We start from the raw sequence: 24,019 nt of genomic DNA on the forward strand, positions 1-24,019 counted from the left end.
TCAATAAAGATTTTCAAACACATTTTCTTCTATCATTATCATTTGCTAATCAAGCATAGCTTCGAATCGAGATCAATCCCACATTCAGTTTTTAATTATTAACCAAGACTTAGCCACAGAAAATGAAGATTCGTACCTGTCAATGCATCCAAAAGATGCGAGCTTAGAAGGCGCACTGCTGCTGCTCAGAAGAAATATATGTCAAACTAAATTCTGTGGTCATCGGAAAATACAAGCAGGCAGGCACATAAAGCGACAGCGCTTCTGCGTCAAATCAGAAGTGTCCACTTAAGCTGAATGTATAGCTGGGCCAGAAGCAACACGAAAAGTGGGTCTAGTGGCCATTGTTTTCAGTTTGCTGATGTGCACAATGGAAAAGCCGTGTGCATACAGATACAAATACTAAGATATCTATATTTAAAAATCTGGACAACAGCTGGAAGAGGCGAAGGTAAGGAAACAGCAAAGGGCCCGAATGCGGTTTAGTTGCGAAACGTTGCTCGAGTCTCGGAGATGGCACTGCAGCTGCAAATTGAGAAGCTCAAAGGTTTGGACAACTACAAGGCCTGGTCGATGACGGTGCGGGCGTATCTGGAGTCGGAGGAACTCTGGACGGTGGTGGAGAATGGTCCCGAGAACAACGAGGAGGTGAGTGATGGTGTGGCGCCGTTTATGGCTACAGAAAACCCATGTCCATGCCATACTCCTTGCAGTCCCTGCTAAAGGACAAGCGGGCCAAGTTCTTGATTCTCTGCCTGATCGAGACCAAGTTGTGCCAATTCATGGTCAGCATCCGCACGGCTCGGGATCTGTGGAATTACTTGCGCACCCAGCATTCGCTGCGTTAAAGTAGAAATCAATATAGATCAGTTTCAGTCCATTGTATTACAAATATATGAATTACACTTCACATGCGTAGCGCCCTTCTCCTAGGCTTCCGGAAGTTCGATGACTACAGGCTGGTCCTCGGGATCCTCGTCTAGCAGGCCCTCGAATTCCCATCCCAATTTTTTCTCCAGCCGCTTAGTTAGCCGCTCAGCGCTGACACTTAAGCCGCCCGCATGCAGATTGACCAGCAGTTCGCGTACATCTTTGTAGACGGTGTTATGCGGACCAGGCACCATCAGCTCCTCGGGCAGATGGGGCAGCTGGTGGGCCAAAACCTCGCTGTATTTCATGTACGTTAACTTGTGCTTGGTGACCGCCGTTTGCGAGTGAGCCAGCAAGCCCAAAAGCTTGCGCCAGTGGGCCAGAGACTCCACAGAGTAGCCCACTAGGAAAAATGCGTAAGCCAGCTGCAGTTCCTCAATGAGTCCATCGGCCGTTTCAAAGCCTTCGAGCAGTTTGTCAACAGCATCGATGCAGTCCAAGGCATGGCGGGAAACATCAGCGGGCAGGGCATCTTGTGGAACACGCAGGGGTACGGTAGTGAAGCGCGGAGCTGTTCCTTCCACGGGCTTAAGGTCCGGTAGGAGTTCGCTCTCATCTAAGAGAATCCGAGCTGCAGCATTCCGGCGGCTTATGCTGACAGTAGCGGCTCCACCTCGCGGCCGATCTGCGTCCGGGCAGGATTGCAGTTCGATGTTCGTACGGATGGTTCCTTCTGTCGGACGGCAGCGATCCACGCAAGACTCCGTCACGCTGCCGGTGAGTTCCTTCCACTGGACCACGTAACGATAGTCGTACGGCGCCAGCACGCGCTCCAGTTGGGCTAGGTTTTTGCGTATTCGGTCTCGCTCCACTTCCGGTTCGGCAATCCTCCGCGGGCGCAATTCCTCCAGTTCGTGGTCCCACTCTCGTACGACAATCTCATTCGGATGGAAGAAGTGCACGAATCCAACACGAGGGGCTGCATCGCCGTAGGGACCACGGGAGGAGCACCATACGTAGTGGACTCCGGGTGGAATCATCTTGACGCCTCGGAAATCCGGACCAATGGTGTAGGCACAAAGATCAATGCCGAATTCCGTGCCCTCGGGTACACCGGCGATGACCAGCACTCCGCCATCAGCCAGGAGGCGTAGGGCTAGCTGCGGATCCATTTTCATGCTGGAGTTGTCCTTGTTCATTGTGAAATATTGTTCGCTTGCAATTATTAGGAAAAAGAAAACAATTGCAAGTGCGGGCCTTTCAGCAAGTTGCCAGATGTGACGGCTATTTCGATAAGTTCTTTCATGTGAGCAGTCTGGCAACACTAGACAAACAATTCTTTCAAGCGGCAAATTCAATTTATATATACTTTTTTTTAAGTAAATCTTTTGTTTGATATAATTACATTGTATTTAGACTTTGTTGATTTTTGTTACAGTGTATATTCTGCATTTACTTAAAATTCTTGCTGTTCTTCACTTTATTGTGTAAGTGGACCATGACTTTATATCTAAACTATATTTATACGTAGTAGTAATTAGTATTGTAAGCTGCGTTTAGTGCCGATATCGTCGAGTATTTGGCGCAGCTCCTCATCCTCGAAGCGACCCTCTAGTGAAGGAATCAGCGCCTTGGCCTCCTCGGGCGCCTCCGGACACAAATTACCCAGTGCCGCCAGTTCGAATTTGTGCAGCTTTTTCTGCATCAGCAAGCTGAATTTGAAATAATTGAATATTACTACTCGTACGTGCTTTGTTCGGTTTTGCTACATTACCTTCGCGCAGACATTATGGTCTCCTTGTTTTTGAACTTTCGAAAACTATCCGTGTAGGCGTACGTCTTCATGAAGACCTCGGAGAACTCTTGCTCCTCGTCGGCGGATTCGTTTTGTCGCTTTCGGTGATCGAGAAGCATGTGCACCTCCGATATCAGCAGCGTCTCGGCATTTTCGAACTCTGAAACAAAGAGAAACGAAAGGGTTTTTTTTTCTTGAATTAGTTACTTGACGACATTCAGGAAATTTACAAGTGAAACATTGGAGAAAAAATTAGCCCTAGCCATAGGACGGTGGTCTGCTGATATGGCCATGTTCCAGCAGAAAATCGTAGATCTGACGCGTTTTGTTCACGTCAATTTTGATGAGACGTCGCGCATCGGCCAGTCGTAGATATCCGAGCTTTGCTTGCTCCGTAACGAGTTGATTCTTGTAGTCCAAATACGACTGCGGAACCAGACGAGCCACACTGCACAACTTTCGCTCGCCATCATCCAGTTTGGAGTAACCAGGCAGATCTGGGATCAAAGAAAAATTATATTCAGTTGGTGTCAGGCAATGAGTAAAGTGTTTCCCACCTCCAATCTCAATGGGACTGGCCTTTCGACGCGTGTTCATCACATATAACTTTGAGTTAATGGCCAGGGGACCAGGATCACCGCTCCTGTTGCTCTCGTAATGCTGCACCAATTGCTGCCAGTCGAAAGCATCTGTTTGCTTCAGCCTGCTGTAATCTCGCTGAGCCTGCTGACGTTCTTTGCTCAAGCGGGCATATAATTTGGCTCCGGAAAGAGTTCGAACGCCGTGCTCCCGCAGATCGTATAGCTTGTGCAGCTGGCTATGCAGCTCCCGATAATAACGCAGAGACTCCAACAGCATATCGAACTTAATGGGGTCAGGACAGATCTGCATGAAGCCCAAGAAACGCATGCAACTCGCATCGCTGCCAAAGGCGTGCACGTACTTGGAAATCCAGCTGACGGTGCGATTGGGCATTATGAGACCGTGTTGCCTCATTATCTTGTAACGACGCTGGCGCTCTCTGTGAGTAAATATGCATATTAGATTTTTTTTAGTAGCTTTCTGTTATAAGATCATACCTGAGGCGATTGTTGTATGCCCGAACTAGTCCGAGTTGCAATTCCTCTGTCACTTCGCGCTCAAACTCACTCTCAGACGCCTCGTTGTCGTCATCCCTGCCCCTATGATCCACCATAATAGATAGCAGACTCTCTGCTGAGGTGTCGTACGGAGTATCGAAGTCTCCTCTTGCACAGCGGTAACCTGCGCTTAGTCTGAACTGCATGGAGGCGATGTCGTCATGACGTGGTGGATCCAAGCTGCGCATTTTGAAGACATACGGCATTCGCTCGGGCACATAGCTGTCCCTCGCATGCTTCAGATTAAGGAGCCGCTCGAATATCCCGCCAAAGTAGCAATCGTGGTAGTGACGACGCACTTCTGCGGGTTCGTGGCGCTGGTCCAGAGCCTGGGAGACCGCCTCCCAGTTGCCATAGCCGTGGGTGCGAAGTGTTTTCAGCAGTATGCGCTCGTCCCGTGCCGTCCAGTGTGGCTCATCGGCGAAAACCTGTATGTTGTCGCGGACTATGATGTAAGCGTGGTTATTGCGGTGAGAAAAGGCCTCCTTTCCACGTGAGAAACATTGCAGGCAGAGCAGGGTGTCGAGGCACTCGGAGCACTTAATGTACGGCTCTGTGAGACTGCAGCGACATGTGGCACACCGATTGGCATCCTTTGTAGCCGATGGAACACTGCTATTCTGGTCCCGCGTCTTTTCCTCCATCTCCTCCAAGTACCTGTGCAACGTGTGCGGATTATACAAAACCATGGAGTTCCTGGTGTGTTCATTCTGATGTGCATGGATGAACCGCTTAACCTGTGGCCCCAGTGGCTCAACTGCAAAGAGGCAATTCAGTGTGGTAAAAATGTGGAGGAGTGCCACTTTTGGGGCACTCGAAGCCAAAGGTTTCAGCCAGTTTCACTTGTAAGTTGCATTTCGGTTGGTGTAGGGCGTTGGTTACCTTTGGGAAACTGCAGGTCGGCGGCGTCCTCATCCACCATATCCACGGGGTTCATAAAAGACATAGTGAGCTAAGAACTGCTCAGTTTGTTAAAGTTTATATTAAGAAATTCTAATTTGCACAATAAAATGTCGCTGTTTTTAGTGATGAGAAAGGCAGGGCTATAACTGGCGAAGAAGCTATCGATAGGTGGGTCGCATCGTGCGTAGATACGTTGGTCACACTAGCAAGCATGTTGAGTTTATCATTCCGGGTGTTTTGATTTTGTTCGGAATTCTTGGTTTTTTTCCAAGAGAGTTATGTCCCTGGTGCCAGAAGCCTCTACCTCGAGAGCGCCCAAGTACTGCTACTTCTTCAAGACCCTGCTGGTGGAGGAACTGGAGCTGGAAACTTCCTACCACAACCTGCACTACGGTCAGTGCGCATTAATTGGACGTCTGGCGTTCAAGGCGAATCAGTACCGCCTAGAAAACGTGCGCGTTAAGTGTTTGCCAAAGTAAGTTTTTCTATATTACCTATCCATCCGGTCCTTACCAATGATGCTGCATCTTTCAGGAAGTACTCCTTGGGCGAGGGCACCGTATCCTTGCTTATTCTTGGCCTTACCCATGACAAAGTCGTCGAAAATCGCGTGAGTACCGGCCGCTACTGCATTGTGCGTGGTGAAGTGGTGCTACATAATGTGCAGCATCCCAAAGGTGCCAAACTGACCGCCGGCGGTGTCTACGACAAGATCAATAGTCTGTCCAACGATCCGTTGGCCCAAAAACAGTATCTCAGCGCGCTACTTGCCACCTACAGACCGGCCATCGACTTATGGTACATCCAGGTCATCGACAGAGCCGAGGACTTGCTGACTCGCAGGCTGGAGATGAGAAGTCTGATCGAGAAATGAACACACACCACCTGACCACCTCGCGAACCAATCCGCAGTTCTATATATTCAGTCAGCTCTTTGGTAACGATTTCGACTGGAATAATTGCAATTGGGGGGGCATTCAAAACGTTACCTGGAAAGAATTCTGGCAGCGTGAGGGGCATGAGCTGCTCGAGCAAAAGTGGCACAAGCGGTTTCCCGAATACAAAGATCTTATCGAGGTGGTTTCGTCGGAGGAGCAAGGCCTTTGGCAGGAACTGTGGGAGAAGCACGCCAGCGATTACAGTGAAAAGTTCTGGTATATATTTAGCTGTGCCTTTGAGAACTACCAACACGATTTGGCCAAATCATTTGGCCTTGACGTCGCTGAAAACTCAGAAGATGTTGAGGAGGACTTGCAGAACCTAAGCCTTACAAATAAGCCAATAAAATCGAAACAGCAAAGGGTCACAGAGAAAGAGGAGGACGAATCATACTTGACTGCCAACGACGATCCCGAGGATTGTGACGAGGAACAACAGCTGCGCCTTCTCGGATTGCCAACATCATTTGCGTCGAAGGCAGATATAATTAATTATAGAAAGGAAAGAAAGACACAGTACGAACTATCTAGCAGCGATAGCGAGGACGATCATGATCTGTTGACCATGGAGAACAACGAAAACGAGGCTCTGCACGGCGTTCAGAGCGGTTCTGTTAAAAAGAAAAAACGACGGCAAAGGCAAATAAAAAAACTCAAGGCCAGGATGCCAGAGTGCATGCAAGAGGATAACAACAAAATGGTCAAGTACTGGGTCAAGCGATTCTCGCTGTTCTCCCGCTTCGATCAGGGCATTCGGCTGGACCGCGAGAGCTGGTTCTCGGTGACACCCGAGAAGATTGCCAAACAAACGGCCCGACGACTGGCCTGCGACGTGATCGTAGATGCTTTCTGTGGATGCGGCGGCAATGCCATTCAGTTTGCAAACACCTGTGGACGCGTAATTGCTGTGGACATCGATGCCGAGAAGTTGGCCATGGCCAAGCATAATGCCGGCATTTATGGTGTGGCCCATAAGATCGAGTTTATCCACGCCGATTTTCTGCAGTTTGCGGCCAGCACAAAGCTGCGCCCAAATGTGGTTTTCCTGAGCCCTCCGTGGGGTGGTCCTGACTACCAAAAGCAGGCCACCTTTGATATCGAAACAGGTCTCCTGCCCGTGGGTGCTAGCCAACTGATGCAGCTGTCCCGTAGCCTGGCATCTGACGTAGCTTTCTTTCTGCCACGCAACGCCAATATGAAGCAGGTGGTCGCTCTAAGTGGAGTTGGGCAGCAGTGCGAGGTGGAGCACAACTATCTGGACACCCGAATGGTTGCGCTCACTGCTTATTATGGTAAAGGAATCATAAAGGGTTCAGTGGGAGAAGATGAGTAGGATTCGATTGAGAGTAATTTTAATAACATCATTGTTTTTATATAAATAAATATATTTAATTTCATACATATGTATAGTTGAATGGATTTAAAAAAAAAAACGGGCTCATAATTTCATGGCATTTTTTGCTTATTATTAGATATAAATCATATTCAAAACGAGCCAATAACATAATATGAAAATAAATCTATGAAAGGCATTTTAACTAATATGTAATACAAATGATTTGGTAAGTATCTTTAATTAAACTCGAAGCATATAAGCACACAGAGTTCACAAATTCCTGTAATTATGGATCAAAGGAAAATGTTGGCTATGGTCAACAACTTTTTTGTTCATTGTTTATCGCCTTAAGTTTTTCCCTCTTTTTGCCACATAGAAAGATAGGAGAAAAGTTGACTAATGAATAAAGCCGCCTCACATGTAACGCAAGAGTAAAATCTTTTCACCCATCCCTTCAGTGCAGTGATTGTTGCCAAGTGACCGGCGATGCCAAAGAGTCCAAGCTCTTTAGCCAATTTAGATGGCTTAACAAAGCTCAACTGGCCAATGGTCAATGGTCATAACCATAACGTTCCGCAATCCCTTCTTGCAACTGGCATTGGACTTTTAATTAAAACGCAAAAGGAAACAAAGCGTGCGTCAATTTTTAAGAACTTTGTGCCACAAGTTGTGACTTGGCCCAAAAGCCATGGAACACAGGCAGCCAGCCGCATCCTGCTGAACCTGGCAACGTCGGTTCGGGGGCAATTAACATGCTCGTCTCGCGGCGCAGGCAGCAGTTCCTTCGGCATTCCACAGCAGACGGCAGACGATGAGCCGGAACCAGAAGCAACAACCCTTTTCATGGCTTACAGCTTACTTAGCTCTTTCGGATGGGGTGCGTTCGCTTGAAGGGGCTTGTGGTGTGGCCAGTGGGCGGTGGGCGGGGCATGTGCGGAATTTATAGCTGCCAACTGGCAACAGAGATATTTACCCCTTCCTCCATTATCCCCCAACCCCGCGCCCCAACCAGTTGCGGCAAGTGGCTGCTCCTTTCCACTGCAATTAGTTTGATTAACTTATTAGTGTGCGTCGGAGCAGCTCGAGCGAAATTTGGAGCATTCTTTCCGGCGCTGATTTGTGGGCTGCCTTGCGAACGACGGATTTTAGTGGGAAGTTGGTTGGAAAATGGCAATATTTTGACAAGAGTAAGGCGAATATTCTGAATATTATAGTTTTTAATTGTATACAAAGTTAAATTTAAGTTAAATGTAAAGTTTAATGTTGTGGGCTTTAATAGATTTACATATGATACGTAAAATTTGGCGTATGAGTTCAGGCCAGAACTTATAGTTGATATCAGTGATATAGTTGTACATAGTATATAGTATATAGTTGTAGTATAAATATATAGAGTTGATATAGTTAATGATATCAGAAATGATGTTAAAAAAGTTTTTGTTTAGATACGTTAAAAAATAAATATAAACCAATTTGCTCTATAAGACATTTTACTAAAAGTAATGAGCATCCTTTTATGCCTTTCCTAATACATATATATTTCAGAAAGAATTATGCAACTATTTGTTACCTTTTTATACCCGTTACACGTAGAGTAAAATGGTATACTATATTCGTTGAAAACTATGTAACAGGCAGAAGGAAGCGTTTCCGACTCCGTAAAGTTGATATATTCTAGATCAGGATCATTAGCCCAGTGGATATGGCCAAATCCGTATGTCTTTCCGGCTGTCCATATGAACGCCGAGCTCTTGGAATCTATAAAAGCAAGAAAATTAAGATTGAGTAGGAGAAGATGGCCACGCCCATTAAACCACGCTAGATGCGGGGCTTCGAAAAGAGTTTCGTCTTTTTGGTCGATCTCCCTCAAACTGCCACTTGCTGAGTTTATGGTATAATAATATAATAATGACATAATGACAAAAAAAAGGAATAATAAAAAAGGAATACGTTGCCATAAGTACTATAATACACCATTTCTAATGCAAATTGCAAAGTAAGCTCGTTGCCGGTGATTAAAACTGACTTTTATTGTTCGGATTGTTATTAAAATACCGTGCAATTGGCCGTCACGCGTCAACTTTGTCATTATCAGCTACTTAAATCTAAGCCCCCTTCCGGATCCGGTTTATCCACTTTGGTTTTTAAGTCAGTAGCGCTGTTATCCTTTATTAGATACATGTAATTGCCGCTTTAATGCGGGGTTGACAATGCCAACAATTTCAATAACCTGACTGGGCGGCCTATAAAACGACTGGCATCTCGCTGAAAATATATAGAAATATATTTTATTGGAAAGCAAGCACGTGTTCACAGCTCATCTCGTCGAGCGACAAGTGGCTGCGTCCTTCGTTTGGGCAAAAAACAAATTAAGTCACCCTTTTAATACGCTATTTAATTTCCAGCGTAATGTTGTCATCCTTCTTGACAAATGGTCACCCAAAACAACGAGGTCCTTCCACCCCCCGACCGGCTGGCTGGCTAACTGGCTGTTTGATCTGTAATTTGCGCCACTTGATGATGGCCTTAGCCGGGGAATCCCGGCTCCGACTCCCATCCGCCATCCATCCGAGAGTTACTAAGCGGCGGGGTGGTTTATTTGTGCCGCAAGTTGCGACAATGCCGCAATGCGATTACAGCGTGCAGTCCCTGGGAACTGTGCAAAATGCGATTGTTCTTCTCCGGCTGCAGGTGCAGCTGCTTCATGGGCGCATCTAATTAAGCGGGTTGGGGGTTGTAAACACTCAGTAATTGCCAACTGATTTATGGCCTAATCGTGGACCAGCTCTTGGCAAATATTGATTCAAAGTTGAATTTTGGCTTTGAGGTCGGATTTTCAAGGACACCCTTTAATATAAGGAATATTCCTTACCTTACTACAATACTAATTTACTATTATATTCAACTGAAATGGTATTGCAATCCGAGAATGGTTCGATCTCGATCTGAGTACGATGCTATCCTGGCTGGATTTTAAGATCGAGATTGTTGAGAATGGCTTCTTCTTTCAATTTGTTAAATTTTATTTTAGCTTATATAATAAAGTGTTCTAATAAGTAATAAAATTAGGTATGATTTGTGTTTATTATAATTGATTATTGTAAGATTTTTAATTCTCTATTCTAAAACTGCTACGAGTTAAACAACACCGATATTTTATAAGCTTATTCACATAGATTTACAATTTCCTTATGTAAATACTCCTTTTTACCATAGAAACGTAATTATTTTATATATTTGAACCGGGTTTTTCTCGTTCACTTCCCGTCGAGACTTTAGCAAAATGGCCGAAACCCACTTATTGATTAACCGTTATTCATTTGGTGGCAGCCATTAAAATTAATAAAACGCTGCAAGGGCGGCGACAACAACAAAGGGCATCGCAACAACCACAAGACCAGAAGCAATTATATACACCAGCATCATAAAGATGAAGAAAAAGTGCGAGGGGCGGGTGGAAAGTGGGAGGGGCAGGCCGAACAGTTATCCGCCCACTTGCCATTGATGGGCAATAAAAAAAGTCAAGTAGAGAGCAGAACAAGAGCAATAATATTTAATAAATGCGCACAGGGCCGAGCAAAATTTATATGTACTTACATATGTATATGTATATGGTATTCTGCTCCTTGTTGTTGGTGGTTGAATGCGAAAAAAACCATAAATAAATAAGCGAGCTTTCGCACACAAGTACATGTAAGACTACAACGTGTGCTCCGACTTCCACACTTGAAGAAATAATGGGTGTAGTCAATTGAATAGACTAAAAGCAAAATTTAAAAAAAAATTAATATATTTTTAAAATATTTTTGCCTCAAGAAACAAGCTTTTTTTAAATCAATTATTAAAAATGAAAGCGTAAGCATAACTTGCAACTTATTTGTAACTTATTTCTTCCAATTTTTAAATGCAAATATTTTTTTTATAGTGTTTTGACCATCTTACTCTCCCTCTCTCTTTCTGTGTCCCGTTCGAATAGGTAGGCTGGCTCTGGGTAGGTGCAAGCGAGTGTGGGTGAGTGTGTGTGTGTGTGTGCCATGCATTTTTGGTTGAATGCTTGAGAGCAACAGAGGCAGCAGCAGCAACAACAACGACAACATCGCAGTGAGAGCGACGCTCACTTACAGGAAATCCACCACCCCTCCCAGCCACTACCCCTCCCTCCATGCCACGCAACATCATTCTTCATGGCATTTCGGTGAAAAAGAATGCTTTTGATCTTCACAAGCGAATGATTTTTAATATGACTTTTTCTGCTGTTGCTTCCGGCAGAGGGTGGTTTTACCGGGGGCTTGCGGGGCATTTGGGCGGCGGAAAATATGTTTAAGCGCTGGAAAATGGGAAAGTAAAGTGCGCCGGCAGTCAATCAAAAGCGCCAGCATATTTATTATTCGCTTTTTACTGTTTGCGTACATACTCGCATAATGACCGTGATAATTAATTAGCTTAATTAAATACCAATGCAGTCACACACACACACACACACACTCTAGCTTGGTCAACCGCAGCGCCTAAAATTAGGCAACGTTTGAGTTTGGCAAAGTCAAACCGAAGAAAGGAGGAGAAAGGGGCATTCGCATAATGATGGTAATTTGTTGGTTTCGGCAAAAGAGCAAACGGCATCCTTGGAATTTCAATTAATTTCCATAATTTCCAACGCTTTATGAGCGAGCCAGCGATTCCCCAAATACGCCAGCGGAACAGAAAGGGACGGCGATTGTGATGAGCGAGCGCGAGTTTTCCCCCACGATGGGGATGATTTTTCCTTCGCTGGAGTTTGTCCTTTGTGTGAAGTCGGTTTTCCCGGCTATTCAGTTACTGCCAAGAAGGTGGATCTGCGAACGGATCAGAATCAGACCAAAAGTTCTAAATTGCTGCGGGATTACCTATTTAAATTTTAAACTTAAAAGAGCTTCTATTGTCTTTTAATATGCATATCTGTTATCTGGATTGTCAAATAAAATGTTGCGTTCAAAGTCAGTTTCCACTTGGTTGCTATTTGTAGACTTTCTTATTTCTTCCAGAATCACACCTTTTTAAGTTTTATTTTTATATTAAACACCCGCAAAACTCAATTAGAAATATTTCTGAACTGAACATATTAGGCATTCGCATGTTAGGTGAATATAACATATTGAACAAACCAGAGTCAAAAATCATGAAATACCTTCAACTTGTAAACCAATATTAAGGAGAAATCCCAAGGCTAAGCGAATGCAAACTCAAAAATGGAAAAGTTTATAATAGAAACTTTTTTGATGAAAAATGCTCAGTTTAAATTACCTTTCTATATTTAATATAATTTTTTTACATAATAGTTATTTTACCTGTAATAATCTGTACTATAGATTATATGTTATCTTTTTTTAATATAATATAATCTAATGTGCATTAGCCTTCTTTTGCTAATCAGAATACAACAATATGTTCAATTTGACATCATAACTAAAAACTGCAAGAGCACGATTTAAGCTCCTATTAGCCAGAAATCTGCTTCAGTGCAAGGATTTTAATTAAAATCTAACAACCCGTCTTCCGCTTAACGCAACAATATGCAATTAAAAACGCAGTTATTAGTGCTGCTGCGAACATAACCAAATAAATTTCCAATTAAAACATTGAAAAGCGTAACCGTAAAATGTGATTAGGTTTTACATTATATTTGCGCAACAGAGAGATGGAATCAAAAAATGGAAATTAATTTTTGGCGGAGCGAAAAGCGCACGAAATGGGGCCGAAAATATTTTTGTTTCGAGTGGCTCGCCATCAGCGCATCTGAGTGCAGCAGTAGTTTTGGCCAAAAACCCAAACGGCGGGACCAAAACTCATTTTGAATATGGCCAACAGCGGGCTGTGCATACACACTCAAGTGGCAGAGCGGCAAAGTGGCAATGTGGCAGCAAATGCGGCGGAAGAGCCACCGGAATAGACGGATTTAATTAAAATCGCAAAATTGCCGCCCTTTCACCTGATTTGCTGGCCGTTTGTTGTCCGATTTTGAGGGCAATCGAAAAATTTCTAATTTTCCGCTCATTATAAGTTTTGATGTTGTAATTAGTTTTTGAATGGGCTTTGATTTAGCACGTTGAGAGGTCTCTAAAAATTCAATAGCCATAAAGTTGAACAGGGCATCGCATGAAGCGATTCGAGGCCGTAAAAAAAAAGAGATTAACATTTCGTATATTTCCACCCATAAAAGGAATGTGGTGCAAATACATAGATCAAAAAGAAATGGATGTGGGGGGAATGCGGAAAAAATACGGCAACAAATAAAATTGAGGAAAATCAACATTATAAACAACATTATTAAAAACATGCCGCAAATGTTTTGCTCCTCTCGCATTTTTGAGTCCATTTTGTTGTGAGCCAGTGGCCAAGAAAAAGGGGGCAGCCCGAACAAAGGGGGCGCCTCCGATGGGCAAGGAGCAAAAGGGGCTGGCTGGCTCAACCTCATGATGATGTTCTGCACAGCAAATGAATGCTGCCATTCCGAGGGTGAAGCCGAATCATGGGCAGAGGGCTAATAAAATTAAGCCCTGCCAGGAGGTACAGCCAAGCAGGATGCGAAGGATGTGGGCAGCAGAGGATTAAGTTGGTGGAGCAGCTTAGGCACTTTGTTCCTGCCAAGATGTGTGTGTGTGTGTGTGTGTGTGTGTATATGGAGCTGTGTGGGGATGCTGGGGCGCCTGTGCCACAACGTCGTGCGGCTCCATAGGAATAAAAATATTTCATTAAATGAGAAAGGATAGCAGGAAACACGGACAAAGTACAGAAAGTGTTCTTTACGGCTCATTTAAAGGATGGTAATATAAAATATATGTTCGGATATAATTGATATGAATGCACAATTGAATGAATAAACAGTTAGACAATTAATGACTTCTGTCAATCGAATTAGTAAATATACATTTTTTTGATAACTGAATGTTTCTATGTATTAATAAAAACTCTGAAATTAGTCGAATAATAATAATTTATTCAATGTAAATATTAACGTAACTAAATGTCATTGTCCTTGAAAATTAATCCATCTATGTACATATATGGTGTACAAATTGGTATTCCTGTATCTCATGAACAGCTAAACTCTAAGCCTTCCCTATTCTGCCCTTTCAATTTAATTTCCATTTAATTCCCTGAGTAATATTAATATTTTTACAACATTATTATAACTCATACGCAGTGTTGCCCATCAATGGAGCCGTAAAGTAGGCAACCCTGTACTTTTAGCAAGCCCCGCGTTGCAGCCCTGTGCGAGGACTAACAGTAATTTTATTTGCCCGTTTGCCGAGGGGCCCTATGGCCCCTTTTCCTATTTCCTGGCACTTTCACCGTAATAATTCATAATGAAAAAAGTTTTCCTACCGCTTGTTTGTGTTTTATTTATTAGATTACATTATAATGTTTGTGTGCAGGAGGGGTTTTTATTAAATAAAAATAAATAAATGTTATGGTTATGGCAACGCTCCTCTTCTCCCTCGCCCCCTCTTCTCCCTTTACCGGAAACGGGACATCATCATCATTACGCCTCTCATCTCATTTTATCTCTCGTCCACAGGGCATGAACAACAAAACCAACAACGAGAACGACGACAACGAAGTTTATCAAAAGGCCAAAAGCACAACAACAATGGCGTCGGTGGCAGAGACCCCCACTTACCCACCTCTCTTTAACTCTCTTTCCTGCCACTTAAGAGCATGCGCGGTGCACATTAGTATATGTGGGTTTGTTTTATGAACGTGTTGTTTTTGTTGTTTGCACCTCGAAAAAATATTAAAATTGTGGTAAATAAATGGAAAATAAAATATGTGGGTATATAAAAAGTATTTATATATGTATGTAAGCATATGTGTATTCTGTTAGTTAAAACTGATTTTCCGCTCACTCTCTCTCTCTCTTCTTCTGGCACCACTCTCTTTCGCTCTGCTGCGGCCGCCATTGCTAAATGCCGACGCCTGCGTCGACGTCAGCGTCGGCGCCAAGTGGCTGGCCAATTCTTGTGGGTACATTAGCACTAATGATGATTGAAACGACAAACGTGACGCCGAAGCACCCGAAAGGATCCTCTCCATCCCCAGCTCGTTGCCAAGCTCCAGTTCCCAATTCCACCTCTCCGTTTGCCCTTTTTTGGCTGCAAATTCCTGGCTGTGATTTTAGAATTTGTCCCTCTTTGGTTTTTTGAAAGATGAGACGAAAGTTGGACATTGAGGGAACAAGGCAATTTGTAACAATTTGGTTTTTATTTTCTTTAAATACCGTAAGCTTGGTCGATTTACCCAAATTAAATCGTTTTAAATGTTATGACGATTGCAACTGCATAGCAAGCAAATTCTTGCAGTGAAAAATCATCTACTACTTTTACTATATTTTATGTACATACATTTAAAGTTTCTTCAAAGCTAACGGATTACATTTGTTTTATTTTTTTGTGTGTAAACTCGCCATTTGCTTTGTTCTTTTTTGGCATTTTCCTTGTCTGCCCGCTCCACGTGCTCTTGCATTGATTTACTTTGATGGGCCGCTAATTGGGGCCTCCTTCGTCTTTCCATTTCCGTTTCCGCCAGTTTCGCTGGCTCGTAATGATCGTTGGCATTCCGGGTAGTTTATCAAACGGTAAATTGAACACCCGTTTGGCAGGCAAAAGGGTGGAGCCAAGGGGACGGCTAATTGGGGTTGGGTTTGGGGTTGACCTGCGGCTGTAGATAGTTCGTATTGCCAACTTAGTTTGGGGATTTGGGCCAAAAACGTTTCCAAGACTTAATACTACTAACATCGGCCAAAAAGGACCATAAAATGAAATTGACAAAGTTTATTTACTGATAAGTCGTAAACTGAAATACTAAATCTAAAGGTAATTCGACTCTGAATTGCACTTCGACATTGAATATCATGTTGTATACAGTGAAAATTTAACTAAATTAAGATTTAAAACAAATTATTAATGTGCGTTGTTTTGTCGATTTTACCTGTCCAAATTTAGATATTTATACTTATGATGTATCTACGATGTAATTTCTTAGCTTATTGCTTCATTAATTATGTCTATCCCCACATAGCCCTGCCCCAGTGGCTTTTCCACCTATTCACAAAATATTAATAATCCAGCGTCGCCATATTGTCCCGCAATATTTTCCGACTGCTTAGGTACCGCCCATTTGCCATGAGCGAGGGAGACGCTACCAGTGAGCCAATTATCCATTTATATCATAATTTCAATAACTTTTTATACACTCGCCCTCGGAAGGGAAACGGGTGTTTACCAATGGGTGTGTGGGCAGGGTTGCTCTGATAGGTGGGTGGCTCGGGTGGCTGGTGGTGGATTGCTCCCTTTGGTGGGTGATTCCTTTTTATGTAACTGCCTGGTGGATGCTCCTGAATAATGACGATGACTATCAACGATGATTATGATGACGATGATGATGATGAGGCTTCGGTTGACGATGTTTTTATGCCTCAGCTACATCTCATCTCCTTCTTTCCTTTGTTGGCTCTTTCAATGGCTCTGATCTAAGCTGAGTGCAGGGTTGTCAACTGTAGCAAAACAAAGTCATGGGCGAAAGTCTAAAAAGGAGATTTTAACGCTTTGCTGTTTTGAAGATATTGCTTTTAAAAGACAAATAATAAATCTATATCTTTCGGATGTGTTGTACCAATATGTTTTAAAATATCATATATATGAATGTATAATAGAGAGACTTTCTAAATGTACACTTTAATCGTTCAAATGCTTAGGAACATAATAGATTTAAACTAAATTAAGGTACAAATAATTGTAACAAATTTAATTATAAAAAATTAGGTATGTACATAATTGTGTCAAAAACCAAGATACCAAGATTATTTAAAACAATTTTTCATTTAAATTTAATTCTGTTTTCGTTAGCACAAAAAATTAAATGTATTCATGAAAACGAACAAAGTTCAAAGCACTTAATTACTAGTTAATGAATACTATTAGTGAAAGTTTTGACAACCCTGGTTGAGAGCAAAAAAAAGCCAAAGGAAAAGCGGATAGAAAAATCACAACGGCAACTCACGCACACCCACAAAAAGAATCACTCACCCGCACACAGACACAAACAAGCGCACCGCAGCAAACAGAAAGCAGCGCTGCCAGCTTCGCTGCCGGCGTTCGCTGCCGATAATGTAAAAATTTTACGGCCACGAACTTTTAGTTCAGTTCAGTTTGCAACACGTTCGCGTTCGCATGTGTTTCCGGCAGTTAAACTTCCGCTCGATTTTCTATTCGATTTCCGTTACTGCCGTTGGGCGCAGAACTGTAGGCAACACTTTTTGCAGTGCCGTCGGAAAAGCAAATTTTTCAGATTGAAAACTGTGTTCGTGAAAATAATAGTGAAAGTACTGAAAACTGATTAACTCACGCTTGGATTATCTTTTGAGTTGATTACATCTGCAATTGAAATCAATGTAATTAGAACTTCATTGGTTTAGAAGGTTTGTAACTTTTGCAATTTATAAGAATTTTTGGCCCAAATCGAGTTCCGTCGGCTTTTTAATTCAAGATTACTAAAAAAGATTTCTGATTTTGGATATGCCATTAAAAGAATTATTTGAGATTTACCAGCGTTGAGCTTGTAAACATAGCAATAATGTATAATTTATTATGCCCAATATTTTAAAATGCATTCAATGCTTAAAATTTTATAACGGATTCTCTAAAAATTTATCATTCAGCTAAAATCTGTATGTTTCAATAAGATAAATACCTAAAATTTTCAATACAAAATCATATTTATGATAGCTCAGATGATAGCTTAAATTTGATTTAAAGTGCTTATATGTTTTTACAAGTTTCTTATCGTTATTAATTTTTTTCAAATTGAACAAAGACTGATAAATGAACATGAGTGATTAGAAAGATACAAAATAGGATAACATACTAGCTTTTCTCTCAGGATCTAAGCTCCACAATTAATGTAGCTAGAAATTCACAGCCGGAATGTGTGTGAAATCCACTTGTTACACCCAAATGGCATTCTCCTAATGAAGCTCATTTGGCCCGCACACGACATTAGCCTCGCATATTTAGTCAAATCAGCTTAAATGCAGCTTGAGACATTCGCATATTTGGCCTAAAGCACAAACAATGAGCGACAACAGTGCTGAGGACTTGGGATGGTGCTTCACCTGGGAGAGCAACTACATCTGCCACAATGAAGCAGCAACTGTGACAAAGTCTCAATTAGGCTATCACATTGCCACAAAACGATTCAGGTTTGGCTTACCTGGGCAAACACAATGCATGCGAGCGAGAGAAGCTGGCATTAAGCAAATTATACACTTTTCAAAATTATTCTACATAAGCTGATATTATAAAATTTTAACCCTTGTAATGAATGCCAGAAATAATGTACAAAAAGGATCCATTTTAACATTGAAATATAGAGTTATAATTCTAACTTATATGCAAAAGTTGCAGATTCCTCTGTTGATTAAAAATATTAAAGATCCTTTAAAAGAAAATTTACTTCTTATAATTAAAGATATTGTTCTTATTTTAATATCTAATTTGATAGGACCATGTTTATAGACGATTGTAAACTAGAAATATTGGTATTGTTAACCTTAGATACTGTTGTTTCTACTTATATTAAGTTAGTAATACTTCAGTTCCAAAATTGTCATTGTGTAGGGAAAGTCATCAAAAGGTCCGTCCCAACCAGTTGTAGTTCCATTGTTCCATCTCCCACCACTTAGCTGAGCTGACCAAGCACTTCATGGTAGAGCAACTTCTTCAGCCAGCGATCACATTTCACTTAATTGTGGATTTAATCGGGGAGTCGTTGACACCTGGCAGCCACAGAAGCTCCACAGCAGAGCAACAATTAAACAGAGGCATTTCTCCCATTTGCAGAGCGACCGAGAATCCCGGAGGCCAGCGGCAGAAGGCGGACGACAACTCGGAGACAGTGGCAAATACCTAAGCATGCTGCAGAATCCTTCCAAATATCACGCAAATCCCTTGTCGCACTTCCTGGCATTGCATAACACACAAGCCAGTGGCGGCGGCAGCGGCGGGGGATCGTCGGTCGCCGGACTTGGAGGTTTGGGTGGGGGCATTCATGCACATGGTCAACCGCATCATGCAGCGCTGGCAGCGGCTGCAGCAGCGGCGGTCGCTGTCTCGGCGGGTCAGAGTTCATACCAAATGGAGCACCAGCAGCAGCATCATCAGTTGCAGCAGCAGCAGCAGCAGCAGCAACATCATCATCATCAGCAGCTGCACACCCACCACCAGGATGGCCACCACCCACACCCACCGACACCCACCACCGGCAACAACAACAACAACAGCAGTAGCAGCAGCAACAGCAGCAGCCACAACAGCAACAGCAACCACCGGGAACAGTTGGCGGCGGCGGCAGCCACTGCGACGTCGCACGCGCAGCTCATCGAGGCGGCAGCGGCGCATTCCTCCCTCGACGTGGGCAAGTCCTTTACCATCGCCGCCATTTTGGGCCTGCAGAGCCAGCGCAAGGACTACAACAATGCCATCAATCTCTCCCTGCACGACAACAACAACATCATCGGTGACGACAACAACAAGTGCTACACGAGCAACCCCAACAACAACAACAACAACAACAATAACGGCGGCAGCAACAGTGGCAACAACAACAGCAGCCCGAGTGTAAACAACTTCAATTGTGATAGTGTCGCCGGTAATGGACGTTACCTGCACGGCGGACACCAGCATCCGCATCCGCACCAGGCGGGATTTGCAGCGGTTGCCGCCGCCGTCGGAGCAGCTCCCTCCGCCCTGCAGAGCCTGCAGCAGCTCCACCAGCAACACCACGCTCAGCAGCAGGCCACCCTGAGCTTTCAGCGGGAAAAACTCAAGTCGGGTAAGCAGGTGTTTCAGTCGATGAATAACCCATGATTTGATCATAAGTGGGTATTAAGTAAACATAGTGTGTGCACATCTAATACCTCCATTTGATCATCATTTTGTGATTCGGCAGATTCTCACAAGAAGAGCGCACTGAAGAACAAGCGCGTCCGGACAATCTTCACGCCGGAGCAGTTGGAGTGCCTGGAGGCGGAGTTCGAGCGCCAGCAGTACATGGTCGGCCCGGAGCGGCTCTACTTGGCACACACCCTAAAGTTAACGGAGGCTCAGGTGAAGGTGTGGTTCCAGAATAGGCGGATCAAGTGGCGCAAGCACCACTTGGAACTGACACAACAACGGCTGGCATTGATAAGGCAAACTCAACTGCCAGGTACATCGTTATTGGGCAATCAAGTATCCGTGTCGGCCAATGCGGCCCATTCTGTGTCCACGGAACGCACAAACGGATGCAGTGCAGCCTCGCCCAGCCTGCAGGAGGAGGACAACGAGGATAGCAAGCACTCGCTGTCGCTTTCGGGCGCATTACCGCCGTTGAGTCGAGCGCAGTCCGAGTCGGATTTGTCCATCTGTAACGATTCCCTGGACGGCGACAGCCTCATGGACGGCAGCGAGGAGGCCTAAAAACCACGCCAGTGCAAAGCAAGTTTCCTGTAAATATAGTCAAATAAATATGTACAATATCGGTTTTCTATACTTCTGCTTGTCTTTAATTGTTGATGATTAGCTGCAAGTTGATTGTTACAATCAATCAATGCAAACTATATTATATTGTATAAGCATTGCAGTATATCCATTACATACGAGTACTGAAAAAGCTTATTTAAAAACAGAATAATACAGACATTTACACTCAATTCGCACTTTATACCTTGATCAGTTATCACATTGGAGTATTTCACTTATTGCTGAGCAGCCGCCCTGGCGAGCCGATCGTGGCAGGATAGGTGCACGATGTGCCCATTTGGATAGCGCACGAAGGCGGACTGGGTTTGAAAACGCTTCTTGCACTCGGAACACACACTAGACTCGTTTAACTCGAAGCTAATGTTTCGCTGCTCCTCCAAGGCATTCTCCAGGCGCGTGGACTCTGCCTCCAGGAAGCCGCACATCATCTGCATCTCGTGCTTGTCGGCCATCATTTTACGTATAGATTTCTCCAAGTATTTCTCCAGCTGGGGCATGGGCATGTCATCGGGAAGGTGCTGCAAAATCCAAAATGGTTGAGAAATATTTCTAATAAGTCATGCATTCAATGCATTCTTCACCTCGAAGATCTCGAATGGATCGATTCTGGTGGCGTGGGTGTTAAGTATTTCCAGGGCCACCTCTCGATTCACTTGCGAGAAATCCGGATGCAAGGGCACACCATCATAGAGCGGTTGAGTTGGTGGTATTAATATGCACTTAATGAGCGTGTGAAATATGTGCTTGTCCTCTTTGTAATGGGCTTCCGCATAGGCCGTTGCCTTGGCCACATCTCCGAGAACATGAATATAGATGGACAGGACGTTGTCGTGCTTTTTGAGCCTGCCCAGGATTAGGGCACGCTCCTCCAAGAGTATATTGGTTGGAAATTCCTCTAGGAGGCGATCCGGCGAATAGTCGTTGGACTCCTCCAACATCTTGTAGAGCTTGGCTCGCATCGGAATGAGTTCGGGAACTTCCTCTCTAGAAAACAGGTGAGTATAAGCATTTTGATCCAGTACAATGACAGACTCTCACCCTTTTTCCTGCTGAGCAAGAAGCCGTTGCACCTTTTCGCGATACTGCTTGAGGAGCACATTGTGGAGCAGGGTGTTGCCGTCCTTCCATTCAGTGATTACGTGCTCCAAATAGGGAATGACAAGTGCTTTGTGCTTGCTAATAAAAAAATCAAGAACTTTGGCGCGCGGCAGGGATTCCACTTCAATAAGTTCGTCGGTGAAAATGGTTAGGCCTTCCTCGGGATTATCGTTTAAGACCCAGTCAGCGAACTCAAAGATCAGCGGCAGATGATCACCACCCAGCTCCTGAAGATAGCGTATGGTACGCTTGCGACCCTGCAGCACAGATCCTTCGATGCTCGCCTGCTCTCGAAGCAGTTTAAGGGCCTCCTTGTGCTTGCCCTTCATCTGGTAGAGGATGATAAGTTCAGAGATCTTGTTGTGCTTCTTCAACGTCTTTTCCGACTCCTCTAAGTGGCACTGGTTTAGGCGTAGCAGTGGTGCCACCAGAGAGTCGTTTGTCTGCAGGTAACACTTCAGCAACGTTGTATCGATGATCTCCAGCAGGGACTTTGAACTACTTTTAGTGTCGCGCAGCTTGACCACCTCCCGCTGTCGGGCCCATGCCAGATACTCGATCAGTGCCAAGTAGGCGTTCTCCAGGTCGCTATCCTCAAGCGCCGGAGTACTGGACGTAGGCACGGTGACATCTTCGGTGCCGGGCTTTGGTTCTGGCACCAAGTTTGGGAACAGTCTTATCACATCGTAGGGATCTATAGCCGCCTTTTCAAACTCCTTCATGGCCGCCGAGAACTCCTTATTGGTAAACAGCTCTTTCGCATAGAGCATGTGTATCTGGCGAATGGTTTGGGCTCGGTCCGCGGCAGGTTCATCGGAGATTTGCTGAACATAAAGTTTGTTGTAGTCGTCGTATTTTGATTTCGTTTATCGGACTCACCGTCAGCTCAATAGCCAGTTGGAATTTCTTTTGCTGTAGCAACTGCTGACGCTGGATAGGGATTTCCACCATTCGAATGCACCAAAGCTCGGAGGTGGCGGCGGCAAAGATGGTTCCCTTGTCGGCGTGAACCAGGAATTTCGTCTTCTGTAGCTCGGGAATGGTCTGGACCAGGGTGTCCTTGCCCACTAGGCTGCGCACCTCGATGGCGTTGTTGACACGACCCACAGCGAATGGCTCATCCCAGACTGTAATGAAGATAATGTGATTTAGAAATTGGCTTGAAGTGAATAGTGAGTATCGTACCCAGATCTAAAAGCGGACTTGACCAGAGCAGAGGAGTTAGGGAACTATTGCTGTCCATGGCAGCTGGCCGGACATCTGTTGAGTTATTGATTCCATCCGATTCTTTGTACTGACTCGGATCTACTACGACGAGGTAGCTGTCCTTAGAGATGCCCAACATGTTGTTCCGGATAAGGCAAATGCAGGGATCTCTGCTGATACTAGAGGAGGTAAGGAAGAGGTTGTGCTTCTTTGGTGCTTTTCCTGATATCTAGAATTGGATATGCAGACCTTTAAAATACGAAGTAAATCGACTTTAAAGCATTTCTCACATCGTAAACAACATATTCGTCTTTGAAGCCCACGCAGACAGCATGGCCCACCCAGCACAGTGTCCTGGGCACATCGCTGAGCTCGATGATCAATTCCAGGGAATTAAGCTTGTCCTCCTTCCAAAAGAAGAACACAAGACGCCGCCGGATAGCGCAGCACACCCGTATGACGGTGGCCACACGTCCGGTTGTGGACTTCGGCGTGTCCACGTCCATGGTGAACAGGGTGCATCCCTTCGTGTCGGGCGCACTGTGCATGAAAGCGAAGTTGCTCTCAATCCGCCGAATGTCGCACACCTGCACCTGTAAGTCGGTGAGTACGAAGAGCAGGTTCTCCGAGGCAATCACTTCCATTTGGGTGATCGGTTTCCGGCTGAAGTTCTTGTTGAACATCCGCATGTCCACGCCCGTCTCCTCGTCCACAGAGTACATGATCAGCTGTCCGCTGCGGGTGCCCAAGATGACATGGTTGCCTGAAAAAATGCGTCCGGTGAGTAATAGCTGTGCACCGAAAATTCCACTCACCATATGCCGCAATTGACTCTATCTGCACGCCCTGTTTCAGGATCGAGTGAACACTGTAGGCCTGGTGCATCTTGGCCAAGTGGAAAAACTTCGGTCTCCTCCGCCTCAATTTATTTTCGTAAAAAAGCTTATAAACAAACCAGATGGGAGTACCACTAATGATAGCTGATGATGATAGATATCGATAGCTTTAGCGGTGGTAAATCGATTTCTTCCTCTTATGGTGATAGCGAAATAACTTAAATATACAAAGTAGAAAATAAAATTTGTACATGTTATAATTTAAGATTCAATCGCTAATGACTAAAAAGTTGAGTGAAATTTTAAATTACGATACTTTAAACGAATGCTGCCAGACTCTGCATT

General features: G+C 44.2%; 8 protein-coding genes across 13 annotated transcripts, besides 1 other annotated feature; 4 read left to right on the plus strand and 4 right to left on the minus strand.

Annotated features, from left to right (window-relative positions):
• Positions 1-438: 438 nt before the first annotated feature.
• CG12320 (uncharacterized protein) lies at positions 439-2,104 on the minus strand. 2 transcript variants are annotated; one of them, NM_001316550.1, is made up of 1 exon: positions 439-2,104. In NM_001316550.1, the coding sequence occupies exon 1, from the start codon at positions 2,067-2,069 to the stop codon at positions 930-932; it is 1,140 nt and encodes a 379-aa protein (NP_001303479.1). In that variant the 5' UTR covers positions 2,070-2,104; the 3' UTR covers positions 439-929. The 2 variants fall into 2 exon arrangements, with proteins under 2 accessions (NP_001303479.1, NP_650699.1); NM_142442.2 differs by having other exon boundaries at positions 868-2,104.
• On the plus strand, positions 485-909 carry CG18598 (uncharacterized protein). Its single transcript, NM_142441.3, has 2 exons — positions 485-648; positions 714-909. The coding sequence occupies exons 1-2, from the start codon at positions 514-516 to the stop codon at positions 846-848; spliced, it is 270 nt and encodes an 89-aa protein (NP_650698.1). The 5' UTR covers positions 485-513; the 3' UTR covers positions 849-909.
• Positions 2,105-2,212: 108 nt separating the features above from the next.
• Positions 2,213-4,857, minus strand: Ada2a (transcriptional Adaptor 2a). 5 transcript variants are annotated; one of them, NM_001170174.2, is made up of 6 exons: positions 4,687-4,857; positions 3,745-4,561; positions 3,223-3,686; positions 2,896-3,162; positions 2,645-2,825; positions 2,325-2,582 (listed from the first exon to the last, which is right to left on the minus strand). In NM_001170174.2, exons 1-4 carry the CDS (start codon positions 4,748-4,750, stop codon positions 2,924-2,926), a joined length of 1,584 nt encoding a protein of 527 aa, NP_001163645.1. In that variant the 5' UTR covers positions 4,751-4,857; the 3' UTR covers positions 2,325-2,582; positions 2,645-2,825; positions 2,896-2,923. The 5 variants fall into 5 exon arrangements, with proteins under 5 accessions (NP_001014637.1, NP_001014634.1, NP_001014635.1 ...); NM_001014637.3 differs by having other exon boundaries at positions 2,213-2,582; positions 2,645-3,162; NM_001014634.3 differs by having other exon boundaries at positions 2,213-2,582; positions 2,645-3,162; positions 3,745-4,606.
• On the minus strand, positions 2,213-4,857 carry Polr2D (RNA polymerase II subunit D). Its single transcript, NM_001014633.3, has 3 exons — positions 4,687-4,857; positions 2,645-2,825; positions 2,213-2,582 (listed from the first exon to the last, which is right to left on the minus strand). The coding sequence occupies exons 1-3, from the start codon at positions 4,748-4,750 to the stop codon at positions 2,408-2,410; spliced, it is 420 nt and encodes a 139-aa protein (NP_001014633.2). The 5' UTR covers positions 4,751-4,857; the 3' UTR covers positions 2,213-2,407.
• A 42-nt stretch (positions 4,858-4,899) lies between these two features.
• On the plus strand, positions 4,900-7,047 carry moi (modigliani). Its single transcript, NM_001144601.2, has 2 exons — positions 4,900-5,182; positions 5,242-7,047. Exons 1-2 carry the CDS (start codon positions 4,986-4,988, stop codon positions 5,579-5,581), a joined length of 537 nt encoding a protein of 178 aa, NP_001138073.1. The 5' UTR covers positions 4,900-4,985; the 3' UTR covers positions 5,582-7,047.
• Positions 4,900-7,047, plus strand: Tgs1 (Trimethylguanosine synthase 1). The gene is made up of 2 exons (NM_169801.2): positions 4,900-5,182; positions 5,242-7,047. Exon 2 carries the CDS (start codon positions 5,578-5,580, stop codon positions 6,976-6,978), a length of 1,401 nt encoding a protein of 466 aa, NP_732316.2. The 5' UTR covers positions 4,900-5,182; positions 5,242-5,577; the 3' UTR covers positions 6,979-7,047.
• Positions 7,048-8,586: 1,539 nt separating this feature from the next.
• Positions 8,587-8,791: a mobile genetic element.
• Positions 8,792-17,158: 8,367 nt separating this feature from the next.
• CG18599 (uncharacterized protein) lies at positions 17,159-20,542 on the plus strand. Its single transcript, NM_142444.2, has 3 exons — positions 17,159-17,434; positions 18,855-19,845; positions 19,963-20,542. Exons 2-3 carry the CDS (start codon positions 18,927-18,929, stop codon positions 20,469-20,471), a joined length of 1,428 nt encoding a protein of 475 aa, NP_650701.1. The 5' UTR covers positions 17,159-17,434; positions 18,855-18,926; the 3' UTR covers positions 20,472-20,542.
• Positions 20,543-20,558: 16 nt separating this feature from the next.
• Vps39 (Vacuolar protein sorting 39) lies at positions 20,559-23,816 on the minus strand. The gene is made up of 7 exons (NM_142445.2): positions 23,654-23,816; positions 23,129-23,601; positions 22,818-23,067; positions 22,512-22,759; positions 21,573-22,456; positions 21,116-21,518; positions 20,559-21,052 (listed from the first exon to the last, which is right to left on the minus strand). Exons 1-7 carry the CDS (start codon positions 23,721-23,723, stop codon positions 20,750-20,752), a joined length of 2,631 nt encoding a protein of 876 aa, NP_650702.1. The 5' UTR covers positions 23,724-23,816; the 3' UTR covers positions 20,559-20,749.
• Between the last annotated feature and the right edge of the window lie 203 nt (positions 23,817-24,019).

This window comes from Drosophila melanogaster, chromosome 3R (assembly GCF_000001215.4).
Source record: "Drosophila melanogaster chromosome 3R".
NCBI classification, from domain to species: Eukaryota; Metazoa; Arthropoda; class Insecta; order Diptera; family Drosophilidae; genus Drosophila; species Drosophila melanogaster.